Source organism: Leiobunum rupestre, chromosome 8 (genome assembly GCF_980474605.1).
Source record: "Leiobunum rupestre chromosome 8, qqLeiRupe1.1.hap1, whole genome shotgun sequence".
NCBI classification, from domain to species: Eukaryota; Metazoa; Arthropoda; class Arachnida; order Opiliones; family Sclerosomatidae; genus Leiobunum; species Leiobunum rupestre.
Window position 1 is genome coordinate 19,247,640 of NC_143391.1, and position 20,584 is coordinate 19,268,223.

At 40.0% G+C, this 20,584-nt stretch overlaps 2 protein-coding genes across 2 annotated transcripts in view; both read left to right on the forward strand.

The window, feature by feature from the left end:
• Positions 1–18,042, forward strand: part of LOC149932635 (glucose dehydrogenase [FAD, quinone]-like) — a 30,313-nt gene extending 12,271 nt beyond the window's left edge. The window contains exons 2-11 of the mRNA XM_090157157.1: positions 14,601–14,764; positions 14,834–15,036; positions 15,761–15,953; positions 16,018–16,149; positions 16,218–16,510; positions 16,894–17,056; positions 17,132–17,292; positions 17,350–17,527; positions 17,597–17,819; positions 17,889–18,042. Coding sequence (XP_090013283.1) covers positions 14,626–14,764; positions 14,834–15,036; positions 15,761–15,953; positions 16,018–16,149; positions 16,218–16,510; positions 16,894–17,056; positions 17,132–17,292; positions 17,350–17,527; positions 17,597–17,819; positions 17,889–18,042 — 1,839 coding nt within the window. The 5' untranslated portion in view covers positions 14,601–14,625. The remainder of the gene's footprint in view (positions 1–14,600; positions 14,765–14,833; positions 15,037–15,760; positions 15,954–16,017; positions 16,150–16,217; positions 16,511–16,893; positions 17,057–17,131; positions 17,293–17,349; positions 17,528–17,596; positions 17,820–17,888) is intronic.
• On the forward strand, positions 7,013–9,842 carry LOC149932636 (glucose dehydrogenase [FAD, quinone]-like). Its single transcript, XM_090156451.1, has 10 exons — positions 7,013–7,151; positions 7,221–7,423; positions 7,492–7,684; positions 7,749–7,880; positions 7,949–8,241; positions 8,625–8,787; positions 8,863–9,023; positions 9,081–9,258; positions 9,321–9,543; positions 9,613–9,842. Exons 1-10 carry the CDS (start codon positions 7,013–7,015, stop codon positions 9,764–9,766), a joined length of 1,839 nt encoding a protein of 612 aa, XP_090012577.1. The 3' UTR covers positions 9,767–9,842.
• Positions 18,043–20,584: the final 2,542 nt, after the last annotated feature.

Consider the following 20,584-nt stretch of genomic DNA (forward strand, 5'->3'; position numbering starts at 1 on the left):
TCCGCGAGGGTCTAATTCCCAGGCCGAGCGACGTACGCCGCCGCTAATGGTCGACGTATTTTCCAGAGAAAATCCAATTTGTGCCGGCCCGCGCCAATTAATTAGCGCTAATCACCCGATTTTATTGCGCCTTGGAGATCGCGAATAATAATTGTCTCTTAATCTCGAGACGCGCCTGAACACCAACTCCGCGGAGCCCATCCGAGGTTTAAGAATCTTCCAGCCCACCAATATCAAGTTTGGTCGCCGAGAGAGAGAAGGAAGTTGAAGCTCGTCAAGAATTTTCTTCGTTCTTTTCTTTTATATAGTTGTAGATCCTGGGCAACGCTAGAATGGAGAGGACTCGGTATAAAGGTACTAGTTCTCGATCTTGAGGTCGCCTTTTAATTAAAGGGCCGCCAACCGGAGCTGAAGAGGCGGCGTCATCTATACCGTGTCCTTTTCTCTCTCTCTCTCTCTCTCTCTCTCTCTCCCGGTCCTTCTATGGTGTTCAGGTGCGCCACGAAGGAAGACCTTCATCACGAGAATCATTGAAGCGATGTCGCCTTCGCCGCGATACGAATGACGTGATCTTCTTCCTTCTTTCTAGAGTGCCAATCCAAGATCCTCCGTAACTTTAATCTTGATTGCTCAACCCTCTAGAAAGAGTTGAAACCGCGGAAGAAAAACCCCGAAGTAATTTTCAAGTATTTGTCTCATTGAAGACCCGGCCCGCTCGTAATTAAAGTTAGTCCGTTTCCTCTAATTACTACGATATATCAAACTTCATTCTATTCCTAAATGCGGTCGATTCTATAGGTCCAAAATAGACCAACGTAATATAAAACCGGATTCGGAAAATATATTTTATCTCCGCAAACTTTAACAATCCAATTTTATCGGAAATATTCGGAAATTCGTCAAAAATCTTGGGCATAAAGTTAATTCCTAGAGCGACGTAGGGTATTAAACATTCTTTAATTAAGTACGCTGTCAATAAAAATTCGGGGTTGAGGAGCATTTTGATCCGAATACGATTTGCCCCGAGGAAAACGTATATTCCGAGTGGTGGGGTCGAATAAGAGCTTGATTATTTGATCTTTATGTACTCGGGAACAACCTTAAGGGCATAAATTCGCCGGCTCTCTCTCTCTCTCTCTCTCTCCCTCCAATATTGAAGTATCTCCGGATTCTATTTCCCTTTTCGAAAAATGAATTTCAAGCGGAGATCTGAAACCGGCTGTGAAGGAATGCTTGGAAAGAGGGGTTCTTCAACCACCCTATCCAGAAATTCAATCCTTCTCTAACTCATCGAGCCGTTTTATTTTCATAAATATTTCGGTCCCCCTTTTTTTCGATTCAATCGAAATCTCACGTTATTCGGCTCGTGGAATTGACTGCTTCGTTCCTTTTGCTCTATGTTATTTTCGCTTTATTGCTCCTCGATATTCGCCAATAACGCGCCTTTTTGGTTGCGGGGAGAACTTCGGTTCTCGGTTTCGCCGCTCCGTTTCTTTGTTTTCCGTTGCCGGTTACGCGGGTAACAACGTATACCCTCTCCTATACGTTTATCTATAAGTATAGGTAAATATGAAAAGATCAAATACACTCGATATTTGAGAGAAGGAATGAGAACGTTTCGTAAATTAACTTTCGCGTAGCTTAATCCAATTTGACCTCGACGTATACATTTACAGAAATTGAAAGTTCCTTAAGTAAATATTTCAATCAATCAATCAGCTAGGCTAATACCCAAGGCACCACCTTAGGCCCAAGTCATCTAGCGACTTATTATGCCTTTAAACAGATGGCCGGGTTACATTGCGTAGGAGGGTGGTAGCAAACCCTACATGCCACGCGAGCCAACAGCTCCCTACACTAACTATTACCGTTAACCTCTACAAGTTTTTATGGAAGGGGAAACCGTAGAACTCGGGGGAAAACCCCTTAAACCAGTGGGGAGAGAACTTGCAAACTCAACGCGGAGTAGTTCCGAGTTTTGACTCAGTGCCACATGCTGGGATCGAACCCGGCTCCTCTTGCTGCGAGGTGAAAGTGGTTGCCATGGGGATAACGATAAAGTTTATTCGTTAGTTCTTTGATATTTTTTACTCCTTATTACTTATATCATAAGTAATATAGTACAATAAGTATAACAATTGGGAAAAACTATCCCCAAACTGATTGGTTTGTTTTTCCGCACAGAGCCCCCTAATATCTAAAGTTCAAAACTCGAGTAGACCAAATAGTGCGAAATATGTTATTCCTTTTTCGTCCAAACGTGCCGTAGTTTGGCTGAAGTACGCGTTCGGGGGATTAAACTTTATAGGTATTAAATCGTTCGTTCCACAAGTTTACATTTTGGTGAAAATATTTTCGGCGCTGTTACGTAAACGAGTTTACGGGCGACCAAACTTATGATTTATCCGACCCTCTCGACACTAAAAGCAAAGTTTGTGCCCAGATTATCTTTCATCTGGCGAGCTTTTATAACTATATCTGGAAATTTATAACGGTTGCGTAACTCGTAAAGCGGACGACCCCGTAGACGCGGCGACCAAAACACTTTAAACGCGTTCGTCGTGATATTAACGACTAAAATAGCGCCCTCGAACCGAAAGTACTCGACTATTAAATTGGGATTATTTTGCTTCAGTCTGTCGTTATTACACGCGTATTCCACTTGATAAAGGGGATTACTACTATGGGCCTCGGCCCGCAAATTATACCGAGCCATCCGAGCGGCGGTAATTTCCTCCGCCAAGGCTTAGCGGCGATAATTTGTAGTTGAGGTTATCGTCGATGGATTTTGTAAGCGTCGGTATACGGGTCGTAGCGAGATGGTCGTATAGACAAAATAGAAGGTGGGAGTTTCCGACTGATCCATCATTTTTGATAGCTCTACGCGGGTACCCATTTTTCTTCGCCTATGTATACGGAATTCGCCCAAATCTACCCACTCTATGCTTTACCAAACTTGGAAGGCGTTGCTTTCGATCACCGTGCAAGACGGCTCAGTACCATTACTTTATATTTTCCCCGGAATAAATCAGTTTTTTACAATCGTGGACGGCAAGGACAAGTGTGGAGTTACGCGGAAAACGCATTTAGCATTTCCCGGATAATAACGTCCCAAGGACTTATTTTTAAAATGTTTTCCCTGTTTTTGAATCCGTTCCGGAGCGCGTACTGACATGGTTTGACCCCAACGGTAACTTCAGTCTCGAATTCTGGATGTCCTCGAGGGTGTTTGTACAGTTGACTGTAAACGATATTTCGACGTCAGTCGTGTCGGCTGAAGGTTTATTGGCCTTGTAAAACAGGATTCAACCTAAGATGGAGAGCGAGTAAGAGAGGATGGAGAATAGGAGAAAAACCCCCGCGGGGGAGGTGGAATCAACTTTTCTATTGGATTGGAAAAGAGGGTACATTGGGTGGACCTTCGCGGGCTCGGACGGGGTGACCGGTATTTTTCGCGTCTCCCCATTCGACTGTCACGCCGAAGTTTAATTAGATTTCGCCGGACGATCGAGGCGAAATTTCCGAGGAAATAAGTTCGTTTCCGTTCTTTAAAAGGCAAATCTAATGAAACACTCAGTTAGATATACGTAGACGTTTCGTCGTCATCGAGGCTAGTCGCGGTCGCAAACTATACCCTCTCCCTCCGGTTACGTCCGGTGTCGGGTGAGTGTAGATTTCATTAGAGAATCGCGGGCCTAAAGCCGATCACCTCCGCAGTCCCCTCTTCTTCTTCTGGCCGGGCCTTCGATATATTTTTGCAGCTCGACAGATTTCCCCAGGGCTAATCGGCTCTTCTCTGTCAAGCGTAATTTCCCCGACTGCTGCGTTTGACGCGCGCCTATTTTATTTTATCCCACGTCGCCCGTAGATACTGCTCTCTCTATTGCCCGGTAAATATTAGTCGGCCCTCTAAATAGCTGTCCCGCCAGGGTAATTTGATTTTACAACGACAAAACGCGTTACCCGTGCTCCTCATTTGCGTAGAGTGGACAAAAATAACCCGAGCCAGAGGCACTTGGTACATTGCTAATTTTGTTATAATTTCTATCGTCCATTGTTTACCGAAACTTAAACCGCGATAGGTTCGGGAAATAAACTATAATTGTTTTGATAAGTTAGAATGCGCATTTTAAACTCCAGTTCATCGGGTCAGCGACTTTATAGAATGGGTCTACGGAAATTAATTCGTTTAAGGCTATAAAAAAGGCAGGGCGCAATTGGTAAGTTTAAACCGCGTGATCCAATACCTTCTAGCGCTTCCAATATTAGCTGTCATTTTAAAGAAAGCCAATAAAAGGTCCTTCTTTTCCGCTGTCCTTTTTTCGATAATGGTAAAGTTGACAAGTCCCATAAAATGGAGGAAATTGAAGCGAAACTGTAGATTCTCCTACGCAAAGGCGGGGTGTCCCTGTCCCTTTTTTCTCTATCGTAATTCAATGAAGACGGAATTGCCGCTGGTTAAGCTTTTAATGGAAAGCCGAAGATTGTAGTCTCCTTTCCTTTCTCTCTCTTCTCTTTTTTTATCGAAGCTAATACAATTTCTGGGTGTGGTCCCTTAAGCAAGCCTCCCTCCCTCGCACGTATGAGGAAATAATAGAAAGAAAGGAGTTGGCTCCCTTTAATTCACTTCCGTCCTCTCTCTCTTTTATATTTATCGCTTTTTATCACTGTTTCTTCTAATTCTATCAACAGAGTTAGGCATTCGATTAATCTTACTTATACCTGTATATCAGTGTATTCGATTTTAAGCTAACCCCCGTTCTTTCATTGTGCAATAATGATATTGGAACCAATTTTATTTCAAGGCTACCACAGAGTCTCAAAATTAAATGATGCTATTATTTATTTTTCTATACGATCCGATTAATGCGCAGAGTTGAAAGAATGATTTTCTGCAGTGGCTCACCCACGGAGGAGGGGGCAGGGGGCCAGGGTCCCACCCAGGAAGAAGAAGCCAATAAGTATGACCGAAGCCTTCATAAAACGTTTTTTACTTTACATTATCTAAAAATGTTTGGGGACTCATCGGGACCCCACCAACATAAAAAAATCCTGGGAGCGCCACTGACTTTCTGGGCTTTTTAAATTGTTCCAACTCTGTCTCGCGTTGCGCCTTCAGGGCCTTGCAGAGGGATGGAGGCCTGGCGGAAAAGGGCCCTCAAGCTCACTTTTTATTGGTCAGGTACCATAGGGACCCATTTCAAAAGCGAACGCCAGTTTGTACATTTCAGTTCGAAGGGCCCTAGATGTCCTAATTGGCCCCGGAGCACATTACCATCGTGCTACTCAATAAATTTGAAACGTTCGCGAGTCTTGATAATTGTAACTAATTCACTCTTCTGATAATTGAAACAAATTTTCAAATCTTCTAATATTTTTCACAACACGAAGCACTCTGTATATGCTAAATACGAAACTTACGTAAACACTATACTAGTATTTTTAACATTAATAAATTGAAGGTCTTATTCGTTAGGCTGACCCGAGGATCAAAACTATAGAGGGGAAAGTATAGGGCTTGTCACTAACGCAAAATGCAAAGTTCATTTCGTTAAAGTGCCCGGATGGAAGAAGAAAAGACTAGGGGTGGGGGGAGGAATAGTCTGGGGAATAAAGGAACGCGAGGGAAGGGGGGGTTGGCAGAAAGGAAAAGATTAATCCGGCGGAAAGCGGGAAACAAATTTCCCTAGAAGCTTCATTAGATATACGGTATAAGAACACGGTCCGCCGCTTTCCAACTTTGAGATGATTATGCTAATGAAATCAATGACTGTTCTTGGTAAATGCTAGAAAGGTGAACCCACCCCGACGCAAGACTCGTAGTCGCGCTTAAGCATTTAAAATTGTAAATTGGTGGATGGAAATTAGCTGATCATTACCAAATCTGTTTGTCGTGGTTGTTGTTGAGATAAATTGTAGAAGAGTTTAATGCGATATACAACCCGGAGGGGCATTAGGACTTTGCAAAGAGTGCTAGCCCCCCCCCCCCCTTTCTTTGGTGAAGCAACGCTGATTAATACGATATAGTTTTAAATCCCAGTTTTTGTAGCTCTTTTTTGACCCTCTCCAGAAATTGCCCCATTTTTTTCCGAGCAGTGGGAAATTGGATGCAAATTTCTCTAATTTTTTTTCTCATTTTCCACGTAAAAGAAATATGATGTAAATCAACAAAAAGGATTACGTACCTATTGCAGTTTCACATCGCTGACCTCGTCTCATCTTTCTTGATATATTAAAGTCACACGTAAACGCCGAATTCGATTGTAATAATTTCGCGCTGGGTTTGACTAGTTGGCGAAGGTCAGGTTTAAAGACATTAATAGAAAGAAATGAGTCTCTCTTTGGAAATGAATGGCTGCCGTGTTTGGCTGGGTTTTCTCCGCTGCCTTTGGGTTTTAGGCATATTTCAGTTTTTCATTTTTTGATTAAAAAAAGTACAAAAAAAGCAAAACTTATTACCAACGACGACTGTTCCTGATTTCTTTCTCTCCCTTTTGTTCCGAAAACTCAAAAAGGCCCTAATCAATTTTCTCCCTTTTATTTTTCCTCTCTCTCAGCCCTTTTTTCACTTCATTCGAAATCCAGATTTCATTTTCATTATTTTGCACCATCCTCCTCGTCAGCCTTTGTTTTGTTAAATTAAAGAGCGTTTTGCTCGTTTGTTGCCCGTGTATTTCTTTTGATTTTTAAAAATCGAATTAGGCAGTTTTCATTGAACTTTTCGTTTTCGTCATTGAACCCGACGCAACGTTATTGGAGATTTAAAAATTTTATACATTAATTTTACGTAAGTCCTAATAGTTATAGTTACATTATATTTCCTTCAAAGTTTTTGATACCAAAAAAATAGTTTGTTCGGTACGAACATAAGTCTATAATATTAGCCTCATAAGTAACCTTTAGAATTGGGTTATAGCTGTAGTTATTTTTTTATTCAACTTTGATTACTCGTTCAATCTTTAAAGTGAAATTTTTTCTCGGGAACAGCATTCCAGTCTGGAAAGGTAAAGAAATGGCGACACCCGAACCATTTTCAATCGGAAATCTTGAACTGTTAATGACGATTGTGTCGCTTCACTTTCTAAGATCCAACGACCGTCAGCTCCCGATCATCACCGAGAACGCGAGGCCTCAGTACGATTACATCATAAGTAGGTCTTAAGGTATTCCTGGTTGCGATGGAATACCCAAATTATTTAAGCGATTGTCGCTTTTGTTAGTTGGCTCTGGATCAGCCGGATCTACGTTGGCTGGACGGCTTTCCGAAGACAGCGGAGTGTCTGTTCTGCTTTTGGAGGCGGGAAACCGCGAAAATATTCTCAACGAACCGCCAATGGGTTCGCTGGAACTCACTCGATCGCCTCAAGACTGGTACTACTTGACGGAACCGCAAAAATTCTCGGCTTTCGGTTTGAAAGATCAGGTAATGTTTTTTTTTGCGATGGCTTACTATATTTAACGATTAAAATTTACCCATTTTTGAAACATTAGAAAAGCTTTTGGCCGAGAGGAAAGGTTTTGGGTGGAACTAGCGCCATCAACTTCAATCTTTACATTCGCGGCAATAAAAGGGATTACGACAATTGGGAAAAACTCGGCGCGGAGGGATGGAACTGGAAAAATGTGTTTCCTTACTTTCTCAAGTCTGAAAACAACCTAGATGGCCCGGAAGCAGCCGCTCCAGGTTTGTCCGCGTGAAAGACGATTCGTTTGCGCTTGTCACGTGACTTCTTTTATCTGGCTATTAGGTTATCACGCTAGAGGTGGTCCGCTAACTGTTCAACGACCACCTTATAAAACTTTGATGGGAGACGCGTTTCTAGCTGCGGGGAAATATATGGGCTACGATGTTATTGACGCCAATGGACCGAACCAAACTGGTTAGTCACTTTAACAATGTCGAATTTCCTCTCAAACTAGCGATTAACGAGGTACCGGATATTTTAAGGTTTTACCAGGCAACAGGGTACCATCAGAAATGGTTCTCGATGTAGCGCTTCGAGGGCCTTTTTGGTACCGGCTAGAGGCAGAACGAATCTGGATATTATCACTGGCGCTTTGGTTCATAAGATCCTCTTGGACGAAAGCAAAAGAGTTACGGGGGTAATGTACGAAAAAGGGGGGAAAGTTGAAGCGGTAAAAGCCAAGAAAGAGGTCATTTTATCCGGCGGGCCGATCAACTCTCCGCAGGTTTTGATGCTTTCGGGAATTGGCCCCAAGAAACACTTAAATAGTCTAAGGGTAACTGCTTCATGAAAGTCGTGTTGAAAAACGATACAACGCGTCATCGAAATGTCGGAGGGAGAATGGGGCTGACAAAAAAGAGTCGACACCAGATATTTTTCTGCAATTAATATAATAACAATATACTCTAATTAGTCCATGAGACTTAATATGTGGCTTTAGTGTCTTTAACCCGCTTCACGCCTGAAAAATTCTATCTCCTTTTTGTCAAAACCCCAAGCCCCCCTTCTCCCACAAGCGAACGTGTTCTAATTAGACTATACTCTAATTATTGCACTGGCATCGCGGTAACGGCTTAAAATTGTTTCGCAACACCTTATCTTTCCTTCATCTGATTAGAGAACTGGAAAGAGCTTCAAGCTAATTGTATTTCGATTCAGATCCCAGTGCTTGTCGATTTACCGGGTGTCGGAGAAAACCTACACGACCACTTTAGCCCTGGTGGACTCGAATTTACCATCAACCAGACAGACGTTTCAGTGACCCAAATTCATCTGTACGGAATTCTCAACAATATTCGAGAATACTTTAATAACAGAACCGGTTTGTATAATTTCTTGATATCCGTTATCAATAAACCGTTACTAGTTTATAATAAGAAGCCTCAACCGGTACTAGGTGTGCTAACGTTATTAGGGGGTTGCGAGAATATGGGCTTCATTAAAACCAAGTACGCGAATCAATCGGATGACTGGCCCGATATTCAAATTCATTATTTCCCCTTCAATGGCGCTGGATTCCCCGAGGTTGTTCAAGGAGTGACGAAGGTTACCGATGAGGTGATTAATGGGTGGTACACCTCTGGGACCAGTGTTTCAACTCCTACTTTATTACAGATCTTCGACGGGTACTACCGTCCCTATCTAAATTCAGAAGGATATTCCATGTACCCGGTTCTTCTTAGGCCAAAAAGTCGAGGAACTGTTAGATTAAGATCTAAGGATCCGAAACGACACCCCAAAATCGATCCTCGATACTTGGCGGAAAAGGAGGATGTTGATGTTTTGGTGGATGGTAAGTACGCGCTTTTTCATTCGGTGACTTCTAACATAAAAACTAACGCTTTTGGGGCTTAGCCATGAAAATATCTCTTCAGTTGGGTCATTCTCCTCCCTATCAAAAGTACGGAGGTCAAATATTTCAAAATCCAGTGCCTGGTTGTGAAAAACACCAACAATTCAGCGACCCGTATTTTGAGTGCGTTGTCAAAACTTTGACTGTGACCATATACCATCCGGCGGGTACTTGTAAAATGGGTTCCGTAAGAGATCCTATGGCCGTTGTAGATCCAGAATGCAGGTAACTTTCGGGTCTTTTTCTCTTATAACCTAGGATTTGTGACTAATATTCCACTCGTGAATTTCGTAGGGTAATTGGCGTTAAAGGTCTGCGCGTGATCGACTCTTCTATTATGCCACAATTAGTTTCTGGTAACACTAACGCTCCCACCATCATGATAGCTGAAAGAATGGCAGACATAATTCGTGGAAGACCCCAACTAAGGTCACCCAGAAGCGTTTGAATTAGTAGGTTTTAATCATGTGTTTTAAAACTTGACAAATAAGCTTTAGGTAAATAAGTTCAAAAGATTAAAGTCACAATTAATAGTTGATACTTAACACTTATACTTACGAATAGCGAAGTTAGGAATAAAAATGAATAACATAGCATTAGTAATATAGCATAAGTAACATAATACCAATAAGTATACAACTAGCAACCAAGGTTTGTTCAGCACAGAGCCCCCTAGTGTCTAAAAATGTCCAAGTTGAAATATAACACTACCTTAGTTTGGTCGCAAGTCCAAGTCGGTGCTGGAGTTCTGTTAGAAAATTAGCATTAAGACAATAGTAAGTGCTTTATTTACTGGTATTATGTTGCTTATGGCGCATTAAGAGGTGTTTGTTTAAAACCTTGACTAGTTTCGCGACCCTTTCGGAAAGGAGAATTGAGGAAGCTCTTGAATGGGTTCGTCTAGTTTATAAAAACAATTACTATACAATAAGTGGTTTATTTATTTTCATTGCTACCTTCTCAATTGAAGCTATAATTTTCTGACAAACAATATACCATCAGTGCATTAATTATTACATTGAAATTAAATGTATTAAATAAGTCTGAAAATGAATGTTTCATAAATGGGTTGGTTAGAGCTGACTGTCTTTTTTTTTGTAAAATTCAAGAATAATGAACATTATGTCGTCTGCTGCCACCTGAATAAATTTTATTCACTTTCGCTGCCAAATTTTCTGTTTGCTGTTTTGCTTTCTGATTTTGCTCGGAAAGGTTTTTTATTTCAAAAACTATCGCTGTTAAAAGGGCCTCAGGTCTGTTGCGATGCAGGTTATAAAAAGTAGATTATTATTATTATTATTATTATTATTATTATTATTATTATTATTATTATTATTATAGGTAGAGTTTTGGAATTTTCATCGTATACGTATGAAGTATGAAACTATCGAATTTCTAAATTTCAGAAAAGATTTTCATGTTTTCGAAAAATGTATGTTTGGACCGGTAGGTGATAGACGGAAACTGTCAACGAAAAAGTTGAAAACGTACAAATAAAGTTCGTTCGGTTGAAAAAGACCGATTTTCCACAAGGATATGAGTACATGAAAAATATTAAGTAGGTAATAGGTGACAATAGCCATGTTTAAAAAATATGAAATTTACTTTCATTAATTTCGTATGAAATCAAACGTTATAAGTTTTATTATTATCAGACAATTCACGTAAAAGGCTCAATATCATTCCTGTTTACATATTTCCGCACGATGGAGCATCTCTCTAATTGAGCGCCGGACCATAGCGGGAGTGACCAGACGGAAAACGTCAACCACTTGTTGGAGAAACTAGTCAATGTTTGCCACGGGCGTCTGGTTTACATACGCCATGCATTAAAAAAAACTAAGGATATTCAGCAGAGCTAGAAACATTAAAAATACCTGTCCCAAACGCTATCTCGCGGGCGAAATCGTCAAAACAGTTGCAATATTGGGGGATCGTAAAATTCATTTTGCGCGTGAAAATACGCCGCCATGTTAGGGTATAAAAGCAGGTAAATAAGCGTGCTATACCTCATCATGTAACGGTACTGTCACGCGCCAAAACGTCATTGCCCGGAGGGGGTTCCGGGTCCAGACCCCCTCCTTGGGCCTACCTTTGACTGTACTAAATTCCCACCCCCTTCTCTACCCCCTCTTAACATTCACATACTTTGACCCCCCCCCCTTGACGAATTTCTCCACTGTTGAACAGTATAACACAAATACTGAACAAGCAGCTAAAAATATAACTAATCCTGGTAGAAGAATAGAACGCGCAGAAATGTGTAGTAGAAATTATCATGGAATAGGACAATAAAAGTTTTAAATTAAATGGTACAGTTATTAAAATCAACCCTAATGGAGAATCTCAATATTCATGTACCAAACGCTAAAAAAATTGTTACAGGAAATAACGCTCTGCGGATAGATAAAAAAAATGAAGCATATAATGCATAACAGGGATATATTTATTAAATGGATATCAAAATCGAATCCAAACTGTTAATATTATAAAGAATACTGTAAACGAAGAAATTCGGTAAAGCAAGTTATAAGAACGAATAAAAAGAATTATATCAACAACCACCCAACAGAAACTGAAAAACTTAACAAATCGGAAGTAATATGAAAAATTAAGCCTACTAAAAAGAAAAACGTTTGAGGGAATAAGGCTTGGAAGGTCGCTCAAGGTATAACTGCATTTGGAAGTAATATCCGACAAAATATGCATGGCTAGTATAACATATGATTTTATTTAAATCAAAATGGTTTACAACTGGGTAACAAATAATAATATTTTAAAGGAAACACAAAAGGGAAAATAAAGGGGAGCGGAAAGTATGAGCGTGATTAGAAAGATCAAAATAAATACAAACCATTGTCAATTAATAATAATAATACTAATTTCGCAAAAAGACAAACTTGGCAGGCAACCACAGAGGCAAAGCCTATACGTGGTGGTTACCAGGACAGTACAAACAAACAAATAAATTAAATTAAAGATTTGAAAGCTCAACAATTTTTTTAAATAAATAAAATAAAAATGAAAAATAATTTAATTAAACATAAAAAAGAGAAAAATTAAGAATTTGGAGAGAGCCAAAGGCCAAAAAGGAATTCCGATACTGAGGAACGAAATTGCGGAATCGAAAACTGAATGGCATTCTCCATGATGTCGGTGGGCAACGAGCTCCAAGTACGAGCATTTCGAATGAAAAATTAATTTTCCAAAGCCAAGCATCGGGCAAACTTTACATAGTACGTAACAGCGTGGGAAATAAGGCGGTGGCAGTGGGCAAATGACCAGTTTAAAAATTGCCCTGACCAGTTTATTAATTAAATCGGATAGGGGTTAGTGGTCCACTGGACCACTTAATTAATTCTAGGTGTTTTAATTTTTTTAGTGATTCGGCTTAAATATTTTGCAATTGGTAGGACCAAATGTTATATTATTAGTCTTTGGATTTGAAGGTCGGTGTAACGGCGGCTGTGACATGTTTGTACACTCCAATTCGAATTCACTAGGACTGTGCGAGTAGTGCTTTTAGGCAATCGCGTCGGGTATCGACTTCGAAATTTTTTTTCATCGAGTATTCAAGTCGAGTCGAGTACTTGATAATCTTGATTAAGGGGAGATTTTCTCTTATTCGAGTCAAGTAATTGAGAAAAAACCTCGAGTAATATTTTTAACGAGTCGGGTTATCGAGTACTTGATTAGGAGCTGGTATTATTCGAGTAATTAGGAAATTAAATTTAAAATGAGTATAAACTAACTTTCAATGCTGAAAAATATTCCTTTAATTTTAATTAACCACAATTTCCAGTGGTTAATAACCTTAAAGTGACTAGTGGGATATAAAAAGACTAGTATACTAGGCTACTAGCCTAATTATAGTAATTAATAGTAAAATAGCAATACAATATTAATTTTTTTAAATCCGTATATTGCTTAGGAAGTTAAGACTCCTAAGTTCTAACGCCGGCGGACATCCGAATTCGTGAAGTGACACTCCAAACCAAAACAAAACTGAATAATATTGTTTGAAGAAAAACCGCGCAAGCGCACCAAGTATTAAAAACTGTGATCCTTCGCCAAGGTCATTCAAAGCATTTGTTGTTTGTACGTTGTGTAGGTACCGTTAGTTATTTCCACCCCAAAGAGTTGCAAAAACCCGTCATTGAACTTACAACAGCTCATTCGAGTAATCGGGTACCCGACTATTCAGTGTTTTGGTACTCGATAATCGACGAGTGTTTTAAAATTACTTATTCAAGGTCCAGTTCGGGTACTCGATTTCAAAAAAATGCCGAGTTATCGATGATGTTCGAGTACTCGCACCATAGAAATAGAAATAAGACTAGAAGCAAGATTAAACTGTGGTGAGATGCACGAGTAAGAAAGCTGCCATGAGAGTGGAATCACTAGTATTCTTTGCGATAGCACGAAATCTATTTAAAAAAATTTTAAGGTTCATTTTTTTATAATAAATGGCGCACTCTTAACCAAGCTGAAGAGAGAGAAAGAAGATGATTATACCTCATAAGTAGGACACTTCCCGTGCCAACATTTCGCTGACATGACAGAGACTGGGCTTCGTCGCAGTTTGTAATGCTAATTTAATTAATTTTAAAGCCCTAACATTCGTAATTATTCAGCCTATTATTATTCAACTTTTAGATGGGTAGTTTCTGGGCTCAGTTAGTTTGTCAGGCTGTAGGCTCACCAAAAACTAATATAATATACGCTACAAGTTTTGCATACGTCGTGATTTTTTATCTGACATAGAACCACCGCCATTAAGTCATTAACTTTTGGTAAATGGATTTTGGAAAGGGGAAAAATTTTTCGATTTCGCTTCTCCGCGGTAAAAGTGGACTGCGCTGACCCATATCAAATTAACAGCGCCTCGCGAATAACTCCCGGTAAAATTTGATAAAAAGACTTATGATATTTGAACCGTTTCCACAATTTAATATTTAGTACTGGTTATTTTCCTTATATACTTGTAACCTCGATCTTAACTCTCTCCTCCCGTTTGAAAAATGTCCTGTCGGCTCAGTCCTCTAAACAAAAACAAAGTATTTAACTTATTTTTTAAGCCCCGAGGTAAAACATATCTCCAAGTGTGTTTGCCCTAATTGATTTACTAGGACACTAAACTGGTTTACGATCTTGACACTAACTACTTTAAATCCTTACGGCATAACCTTTAGAATTGGGTTATAGTTATTTTTTATTCAACTTAGATTATTTACGAGTTTGACTCGTTCAATCTTTAAAGTGAAAATTTTTCTCGGGAACAGCATTCCAGTCTGGAAAGGTGAAGAAATGGCGACACCCGAACCATTTTCAATCGGAAATCTTAAACTGTTAATGACGATTGTGTCGCTTCATTTTCTAAGATACGATGACCGTCAGCTCCCGACCATCACAGAGAACGCGAGGCCTCAGTACGATTACATCATAAGTAGGTCTTAAGGTATTCCTCGTCGCGATGGAATACCCAAATTATTTAAGCGATTGTCGCTTTTGTTAGTTGGCTCTGGATCAGCCGGATCTACGTTGGCTGGACGGCTTTCCGAAGACAGCGGAGTGTCTGTTCTGCTTTTGGAGGCGGGCCACCGCGAAAATATTCTCAACGAACCGCCGATGGGTTCGCAGGAACTCACTCGATCGCTTCAAGACTGGTACTACTTGACGGAACCGCAAAAATTCTCAGCTTTCGGTTTGAAAGATCGGGTAATGTTTGTCTTTTCGGTGGTTTACTATATTTAACCATGAATATATTTAACAATGAATATACAACTAGCCCTAGTACGATGTCGCTTTGAAAAGGGCGGTAGCTTATGAGCCGAGTGACGCGATTTACATGTTTCTAAGCTCCAATTAGGAGAGACTAGGAAATTACGTTTTTTAAGTCCTCGATAGGTCATAGCAGACGGTCTTATTTGTTCAGGAATTAGCTTCGACGGGCTATTCATGTTTCGGGATTTATGAAGTTTAACAGATGAATGTATTTCAAAAATGTCGTATTGAAACATGTCAGAAGTCACGGTAAGTGATATACAATTGTTAAAAACAATTTTAACAACCGCATGTGGCGTTTGCAATAATCTAGGAGTAAAAACAGTAGACCCGCGGGGTAACCTTAAGCCTTGTCACTACTTTCTTTTTTCCCTATTGGGCGATTTCAAAATGACGTTTTTGCTCGTGACAGTACCTTTACATCATGAGGTATAGCGGGCTTATTTACCTGCTTTTATACCCTATCATGGCGGCGTATTTTCACGTGCAAAATGAATTTTAAGATCCACCAATTTCCGGACACGTGACTAATGCCGTCACTAGATAAGCTCCAACCCTAATTCTAGGTACTACCAGTCGACCCTATTGCCGTTGTATATTCATTGTTAAATATATTCATGATTTAACGATTAAAAATAACCCATTTTTTAAACATTAGAAAAGCTTTTGGCCGAGAGGAAAGGTTTTGGGTGGAACTAGCGCCATCAACTTCAATCTTTACATTCGCGGCAATAAAAGGGATTACGACAATTGGGAACAACTCGGCGCGGAGGGATGGAACTGGAAAAATGTGTTTCCTTACTTTCTCAAGTCTGAAAACAACCTAGATGGCCCGGAAGCAGCCGCTCCAGGTTTGACCGCGTGAAAGACGATTCGTTTGCCCTTGTCACGTGACTTCTTTTATCTGGCTATTAGGTTATCACGCTAGAGGTGGACCGTTAACTGTTCAACGACCACCTTATAAAACTGTATTGGGAGACGCGTTTCTAGCTGCGGGGAAATATATGGGCTACGATGTTATTGACGCCAATGGACCGAACCAAACTGGTTAGTCACTTTAACAAGGTCGAATTTCCTCTCAAACTAGCGATTAACGAGATACCGGATATTTTAAGGTTTTACCAGGCAACAGGGTACCATCAGAAATGGTTCTCGATGTAGCGCTTCGAGGGCCTTTTTGGTACCGGCTAGAGGCAGAACCAATCTGGATATTATCACTGGCGCTTTGGTTCATAAGATCCTCTTGGACGAAAGCAAAAGAGTTACGGGGGTAATGTACGAAAAAGGGGGGAAAGTTGAAGCGGTAAAAGCCAAGAAAGAGGTCATTTTATCCGGCGGGCCGATCAACTCTCCGCAGGTTTTGATGCTTTCGGGAATTGGCCCCAAGAAACACTTAAATAGTCTAAGGGTAACTGCTTCATGAAAGTCGTGTTGAAAAACGATACAACGCGTCATCGAAATGTCGGAGGGAGAATGGGGCTGACAAAAAAGAGTCGACACCAGATATTTTTCTGCAATTAATATAATAACAATATACTCTAATTAGTCCATGAGACTTAATATGTGGCTTTAGTGTCTTTAACCCGCTTCACGCCTGAAAAATTCTATCTCCTTTTTGTCAAAACCCCAAGCCCCCCTTCTCCCACAAGCGAACGTGTTCTAATTAGACTATACTCTAATTATTGCACTGGCATCACGGTAACAGCTTAAAATTGTTTCGCAACACCTTATCTTTCCTTCATCTGATTAGTGAACTGGAAAGAGCTTCAAGCTAATTGTATTTCGATTCAGATCCCAGTGCTTGTCGATTTACCGGGTGTCGGAGAAAACCTACACGACCACTTCAGCCCTGGTGGACTCGAATTTACCATCAACCAGACAGACGTTTCTGTGACCCAAATTCATCTGTACGGAATGCTCAACCATGTTCGAGAATACTTTATTAACAGAACCGGTTTGTATAATTTCTTGATATCCGTTATCAATAAACCGTTACTAGTTTATAATAAGAAGCCTCAACCGGTACTAGGTGTGCTAACGTTATTAGGGGGTTGCGAGAATATGGGCTTCATTAAAACCAAGTACGCGAATCAATCGGATGACTGGCCCGATATTCAAATTCATTATTTCCCCTTCAATGGCGCTGGATTCCCCGAGGTTGTTCAAGGAGTGACGAAGGTTACCGATGAGGTGATTAATGGGTGGTACACCTCTGGGACCAGTGTTTCAACTCCTACTTTATTACAGATCTTCGACGGGTACTACCGTCCCTATCTAAATTCAGAAGGATATTCCATGTACCCGGTTCTTCTTAGGCCAAAAAGTCGAGGAACTGTTAGATTAAGATCTAAGGATCCGAAACGACACCCCAAAATCGATCCTCGATACTTGGCGGAAAAGGAGGATGTTGATGTTTTGGTGGATGGTAAGTACGCACTTTTTCATTCAGTGACTTCTAACATCAAAGTTCAAAACTAACGCTTTTGGGGCTTAGCCATGAAAATATCTCTTCAGTTGGGTCATTCTCCTCCCTATCAAAAGTACGGAGGTCAAATATTTCAAAATCCAGTGCCTGGTTGTGAAAAACACCAACAATTCAGCGACCCCTATTTTGAGTGCGTTGTCAAAACTTTGACTGTGACCATATATCATCCCGCGGGTACTTGTAAAATGGGTTCCGTAAGAGATCCTATGGCCGTTGTAGATCCAGAATGCAGGTAACTTTAAGGTATTTTTCTCTTATAACCTAGGTTTTGTGACTAATATTCCACTCGTGAATTTCGTAGGGTAATTGGCGTTAAAGGTCTGCGCGTGATCGACTCTTCTATTATGCCACAATTAGTTTCTGGTAACACTAACGCTCCCACCATCATGATAGCTGAAAGAATGGCAGACATAATTCGTGGAAGACCCCAACTAAGGTCACCCAGAAGCGTTTGAATTAGTAGGTTTTAGGTAAATAAGTTCAAAAGATTAAAGTCACAATTAATAGTTGATACTTAACACTTATACTTTCGAATAGCGAAGTTAGGAATAAAAATGAATAACATATTATTATTATTGCATAAGTAACATAATACCAATATGTATATGATAATCAGCTAGGCTAATACCCAAGGCACCACCTTAGGCCTAAGTCATCAAGCGACTTTTGAAGCCTTTAATTCAGGTGGCCTGGAAGGGGAAACCGAAGAGCTCGGGGGAAAACCCCTTAAACCAGTGGGGAGAGAACTTGCAAACTCAACGCAGAAGTAGTTGTTCTGAGTTTTCACCCAGTGCCACAAGTTGGGATCGAACCCGACTCCACTTGCTGCGAGGCGAAAGTGCTAACCACTCCGCCACCCCACCATACAACTAGAAATCCAGGTTTTTTCAGCACAGAGCCCCCTAGTGTCTAAAAATGTCCAAATTGAAATATAACACTACCTAGGACGACAATATGCTACTCAGTTTGGTCGCGAGTCCAAGTCGGTGCTGGAGTGCCGGAGTCCAAAAAAGGTTCTGTAAGAAAATTAGCATTAAGACAATGGACGCTTCAATAAAAGATACTCGGTTTTTACTCCCCTCTCCAAATTCATCTGGGAAGGAACTATTTCCGGTCGGTCGGTTAAACGGTTAGAATCGCTAGCCAAAAATTCATATATAAGCCATTTGGAGACGCGTTTTTGCCCTCATGAGAATTTTGCGTCAGATAAGAAATGCGTCGGCTCACGTAAATAAGGAACACACTAATGTTAATTTTCGATCATATATTTTAAGGTAAAATATATAATGTTACTAAATCTAAGTATAAGAAGATAATATTATTATTATTAACATCCTCTTATGGTATAAATAATCAAAATTATACGGAATATTTTTATATTACCGGGCAATTTTAAGGCTTCTCATGGAGACAGAGTTAATTCATTTCGTATAAAATTATCTTTCAGAAAAAGATGTAAACTAATTCCTTTAAAACTAAACGTATTACTTTTGCAATACGGTAGGCAATAAGTGTTTCCTTTTAACCAGATAACCTTTTTTAACATGTTAAGGCTTAGCAAAAAACCGATGTTATGTTCGAGAAAAGTTTACAGCTTTCTAATATTTCAACAAGCACTATATAAATAGTAACTTGAGTCCTGGCTGTCGAATATATTACTTCTTGGCAATTTCTGGGAAGATGTTTTATTTAAGCGCCTATAGCAAGTGCTTTATTTACTGTAATTATGCTTATGGTGCATTAAGAAGTGTTTGTTTAAAACATTGACTAGTTTCGCGGCCCTTTCGGAAAGGAGAATTGAGGAAGCTCTTGAATGTGTTCGTCTAGTAAAAAAAAAACAATTACTATACACTAAGTGGTTTATTTATTTTCATTGCTAACTTCTCTGATTGAAGCTATAATTTTCTGACAAACAATATATCATCAGTGTATTAATTATTACATTGAAATTAAATGTATTAAATAAGTATGAAAATGAATGTTTCATAAATTAATTGGTTAGAGCTGACTGTTTTTTTTTACCTCTCCGAGGGGACTTTGTACCCTAGGAGGGGTTATACAACCACCGTGTCTGTGGGTGGGTCTGTCTGTCAGGCCTGCGAATGCGTTCGCATTTTCGGGGCAAAGGGTAATCACTGCGTACCCAGTTTCTTAGAATCAGGGAAAAGGTTTTTCCAAAAGCGCCCTCTTTTTGTCATTGGGTGTAGTATAATTTTTTAATCGGCCGGGATTCAACCCGAGCCCTCTTGCACGACAGGTGAGCGTTCTACCGCAGGACCACGGATACAGTTACGCTTCACTGAAAATTAAAAACTCTTCCTAGGAGAGGTATATTTTGGCTATAATAGGTAGAGTTTTCGAATTTTCACGGTGTACGTATGAATTATCTATCGAATGTCTAAATTTCAGAAAAGATTTTCATGTTTTCGAAAAATTTATGTTTGGACCGGTAGGCGATAGAAATCCATTAACTTAGCACCCCCTAAACAGCAATTTGTAAATTACTATGTGCACCATAATGCACTCTTCTTTGGTGGTGCAAGTTGGTGCATGAAGAGTGCATTATGGTGCACTTAGTAATTTTCAAATTGCTGTTTAGGGGGTGCTAAGTTAATGGACCCAGGTGATAGACGGAAACTGTCAACGAAAAGTTGAAAACTTACAAATAAAGTTCGTTCGGTTGAAAAAGACCGATTTTCCACAAGGATATGAGGACATGAAAAATAATAAGTTGGTAATTGCTGACAATAGCCATGTTAAAAAAATATGAAATTTACTTTCATTAGTTTCGTATGAAATCAAACGTTATAAGTTTTATTATTATCAGACAATTCACGTAAAAGGCTCAATAACATTCCTGTTTACATATTTCCGCACGATGGAGCATCTCTCTAATTGAGCGCAGGACCATAGCGGGAGTGACCAGACGGAAAACGTCAACCACTTGTTGGAGAAACTAGTCAATGTTTGCCACGGGCGTCTGGTATACATGCGCCT

What these genes read in the sequence shown, in the direction of transcription:
- LOC149932636 (XM_090156451.1), top strand. Translation starts at nt 7,013, where the DNA reads ATGGCGACACCCGAACCATTTTCAATCGGAAATCTTGAACTGTTAATG. An exon ending in CTTTCGGTTTGAAAGATCAG is followed by an intron (nt 7,424 to 7,491) that starts GTAATGTTTTTT and finishes TTGAAACATTAG; the next exon opens with AAAAGCTTTTGGCCGAGAGG. An exon ending in CAATGGACCGAACCAAACTG is followed by an intron (nt 7,881 to 7,948) that starts GTTAGTCACTTT and finishes GGATATTTTAAG; the next exon opens with GTTTTACCAGGCAACAGGGT.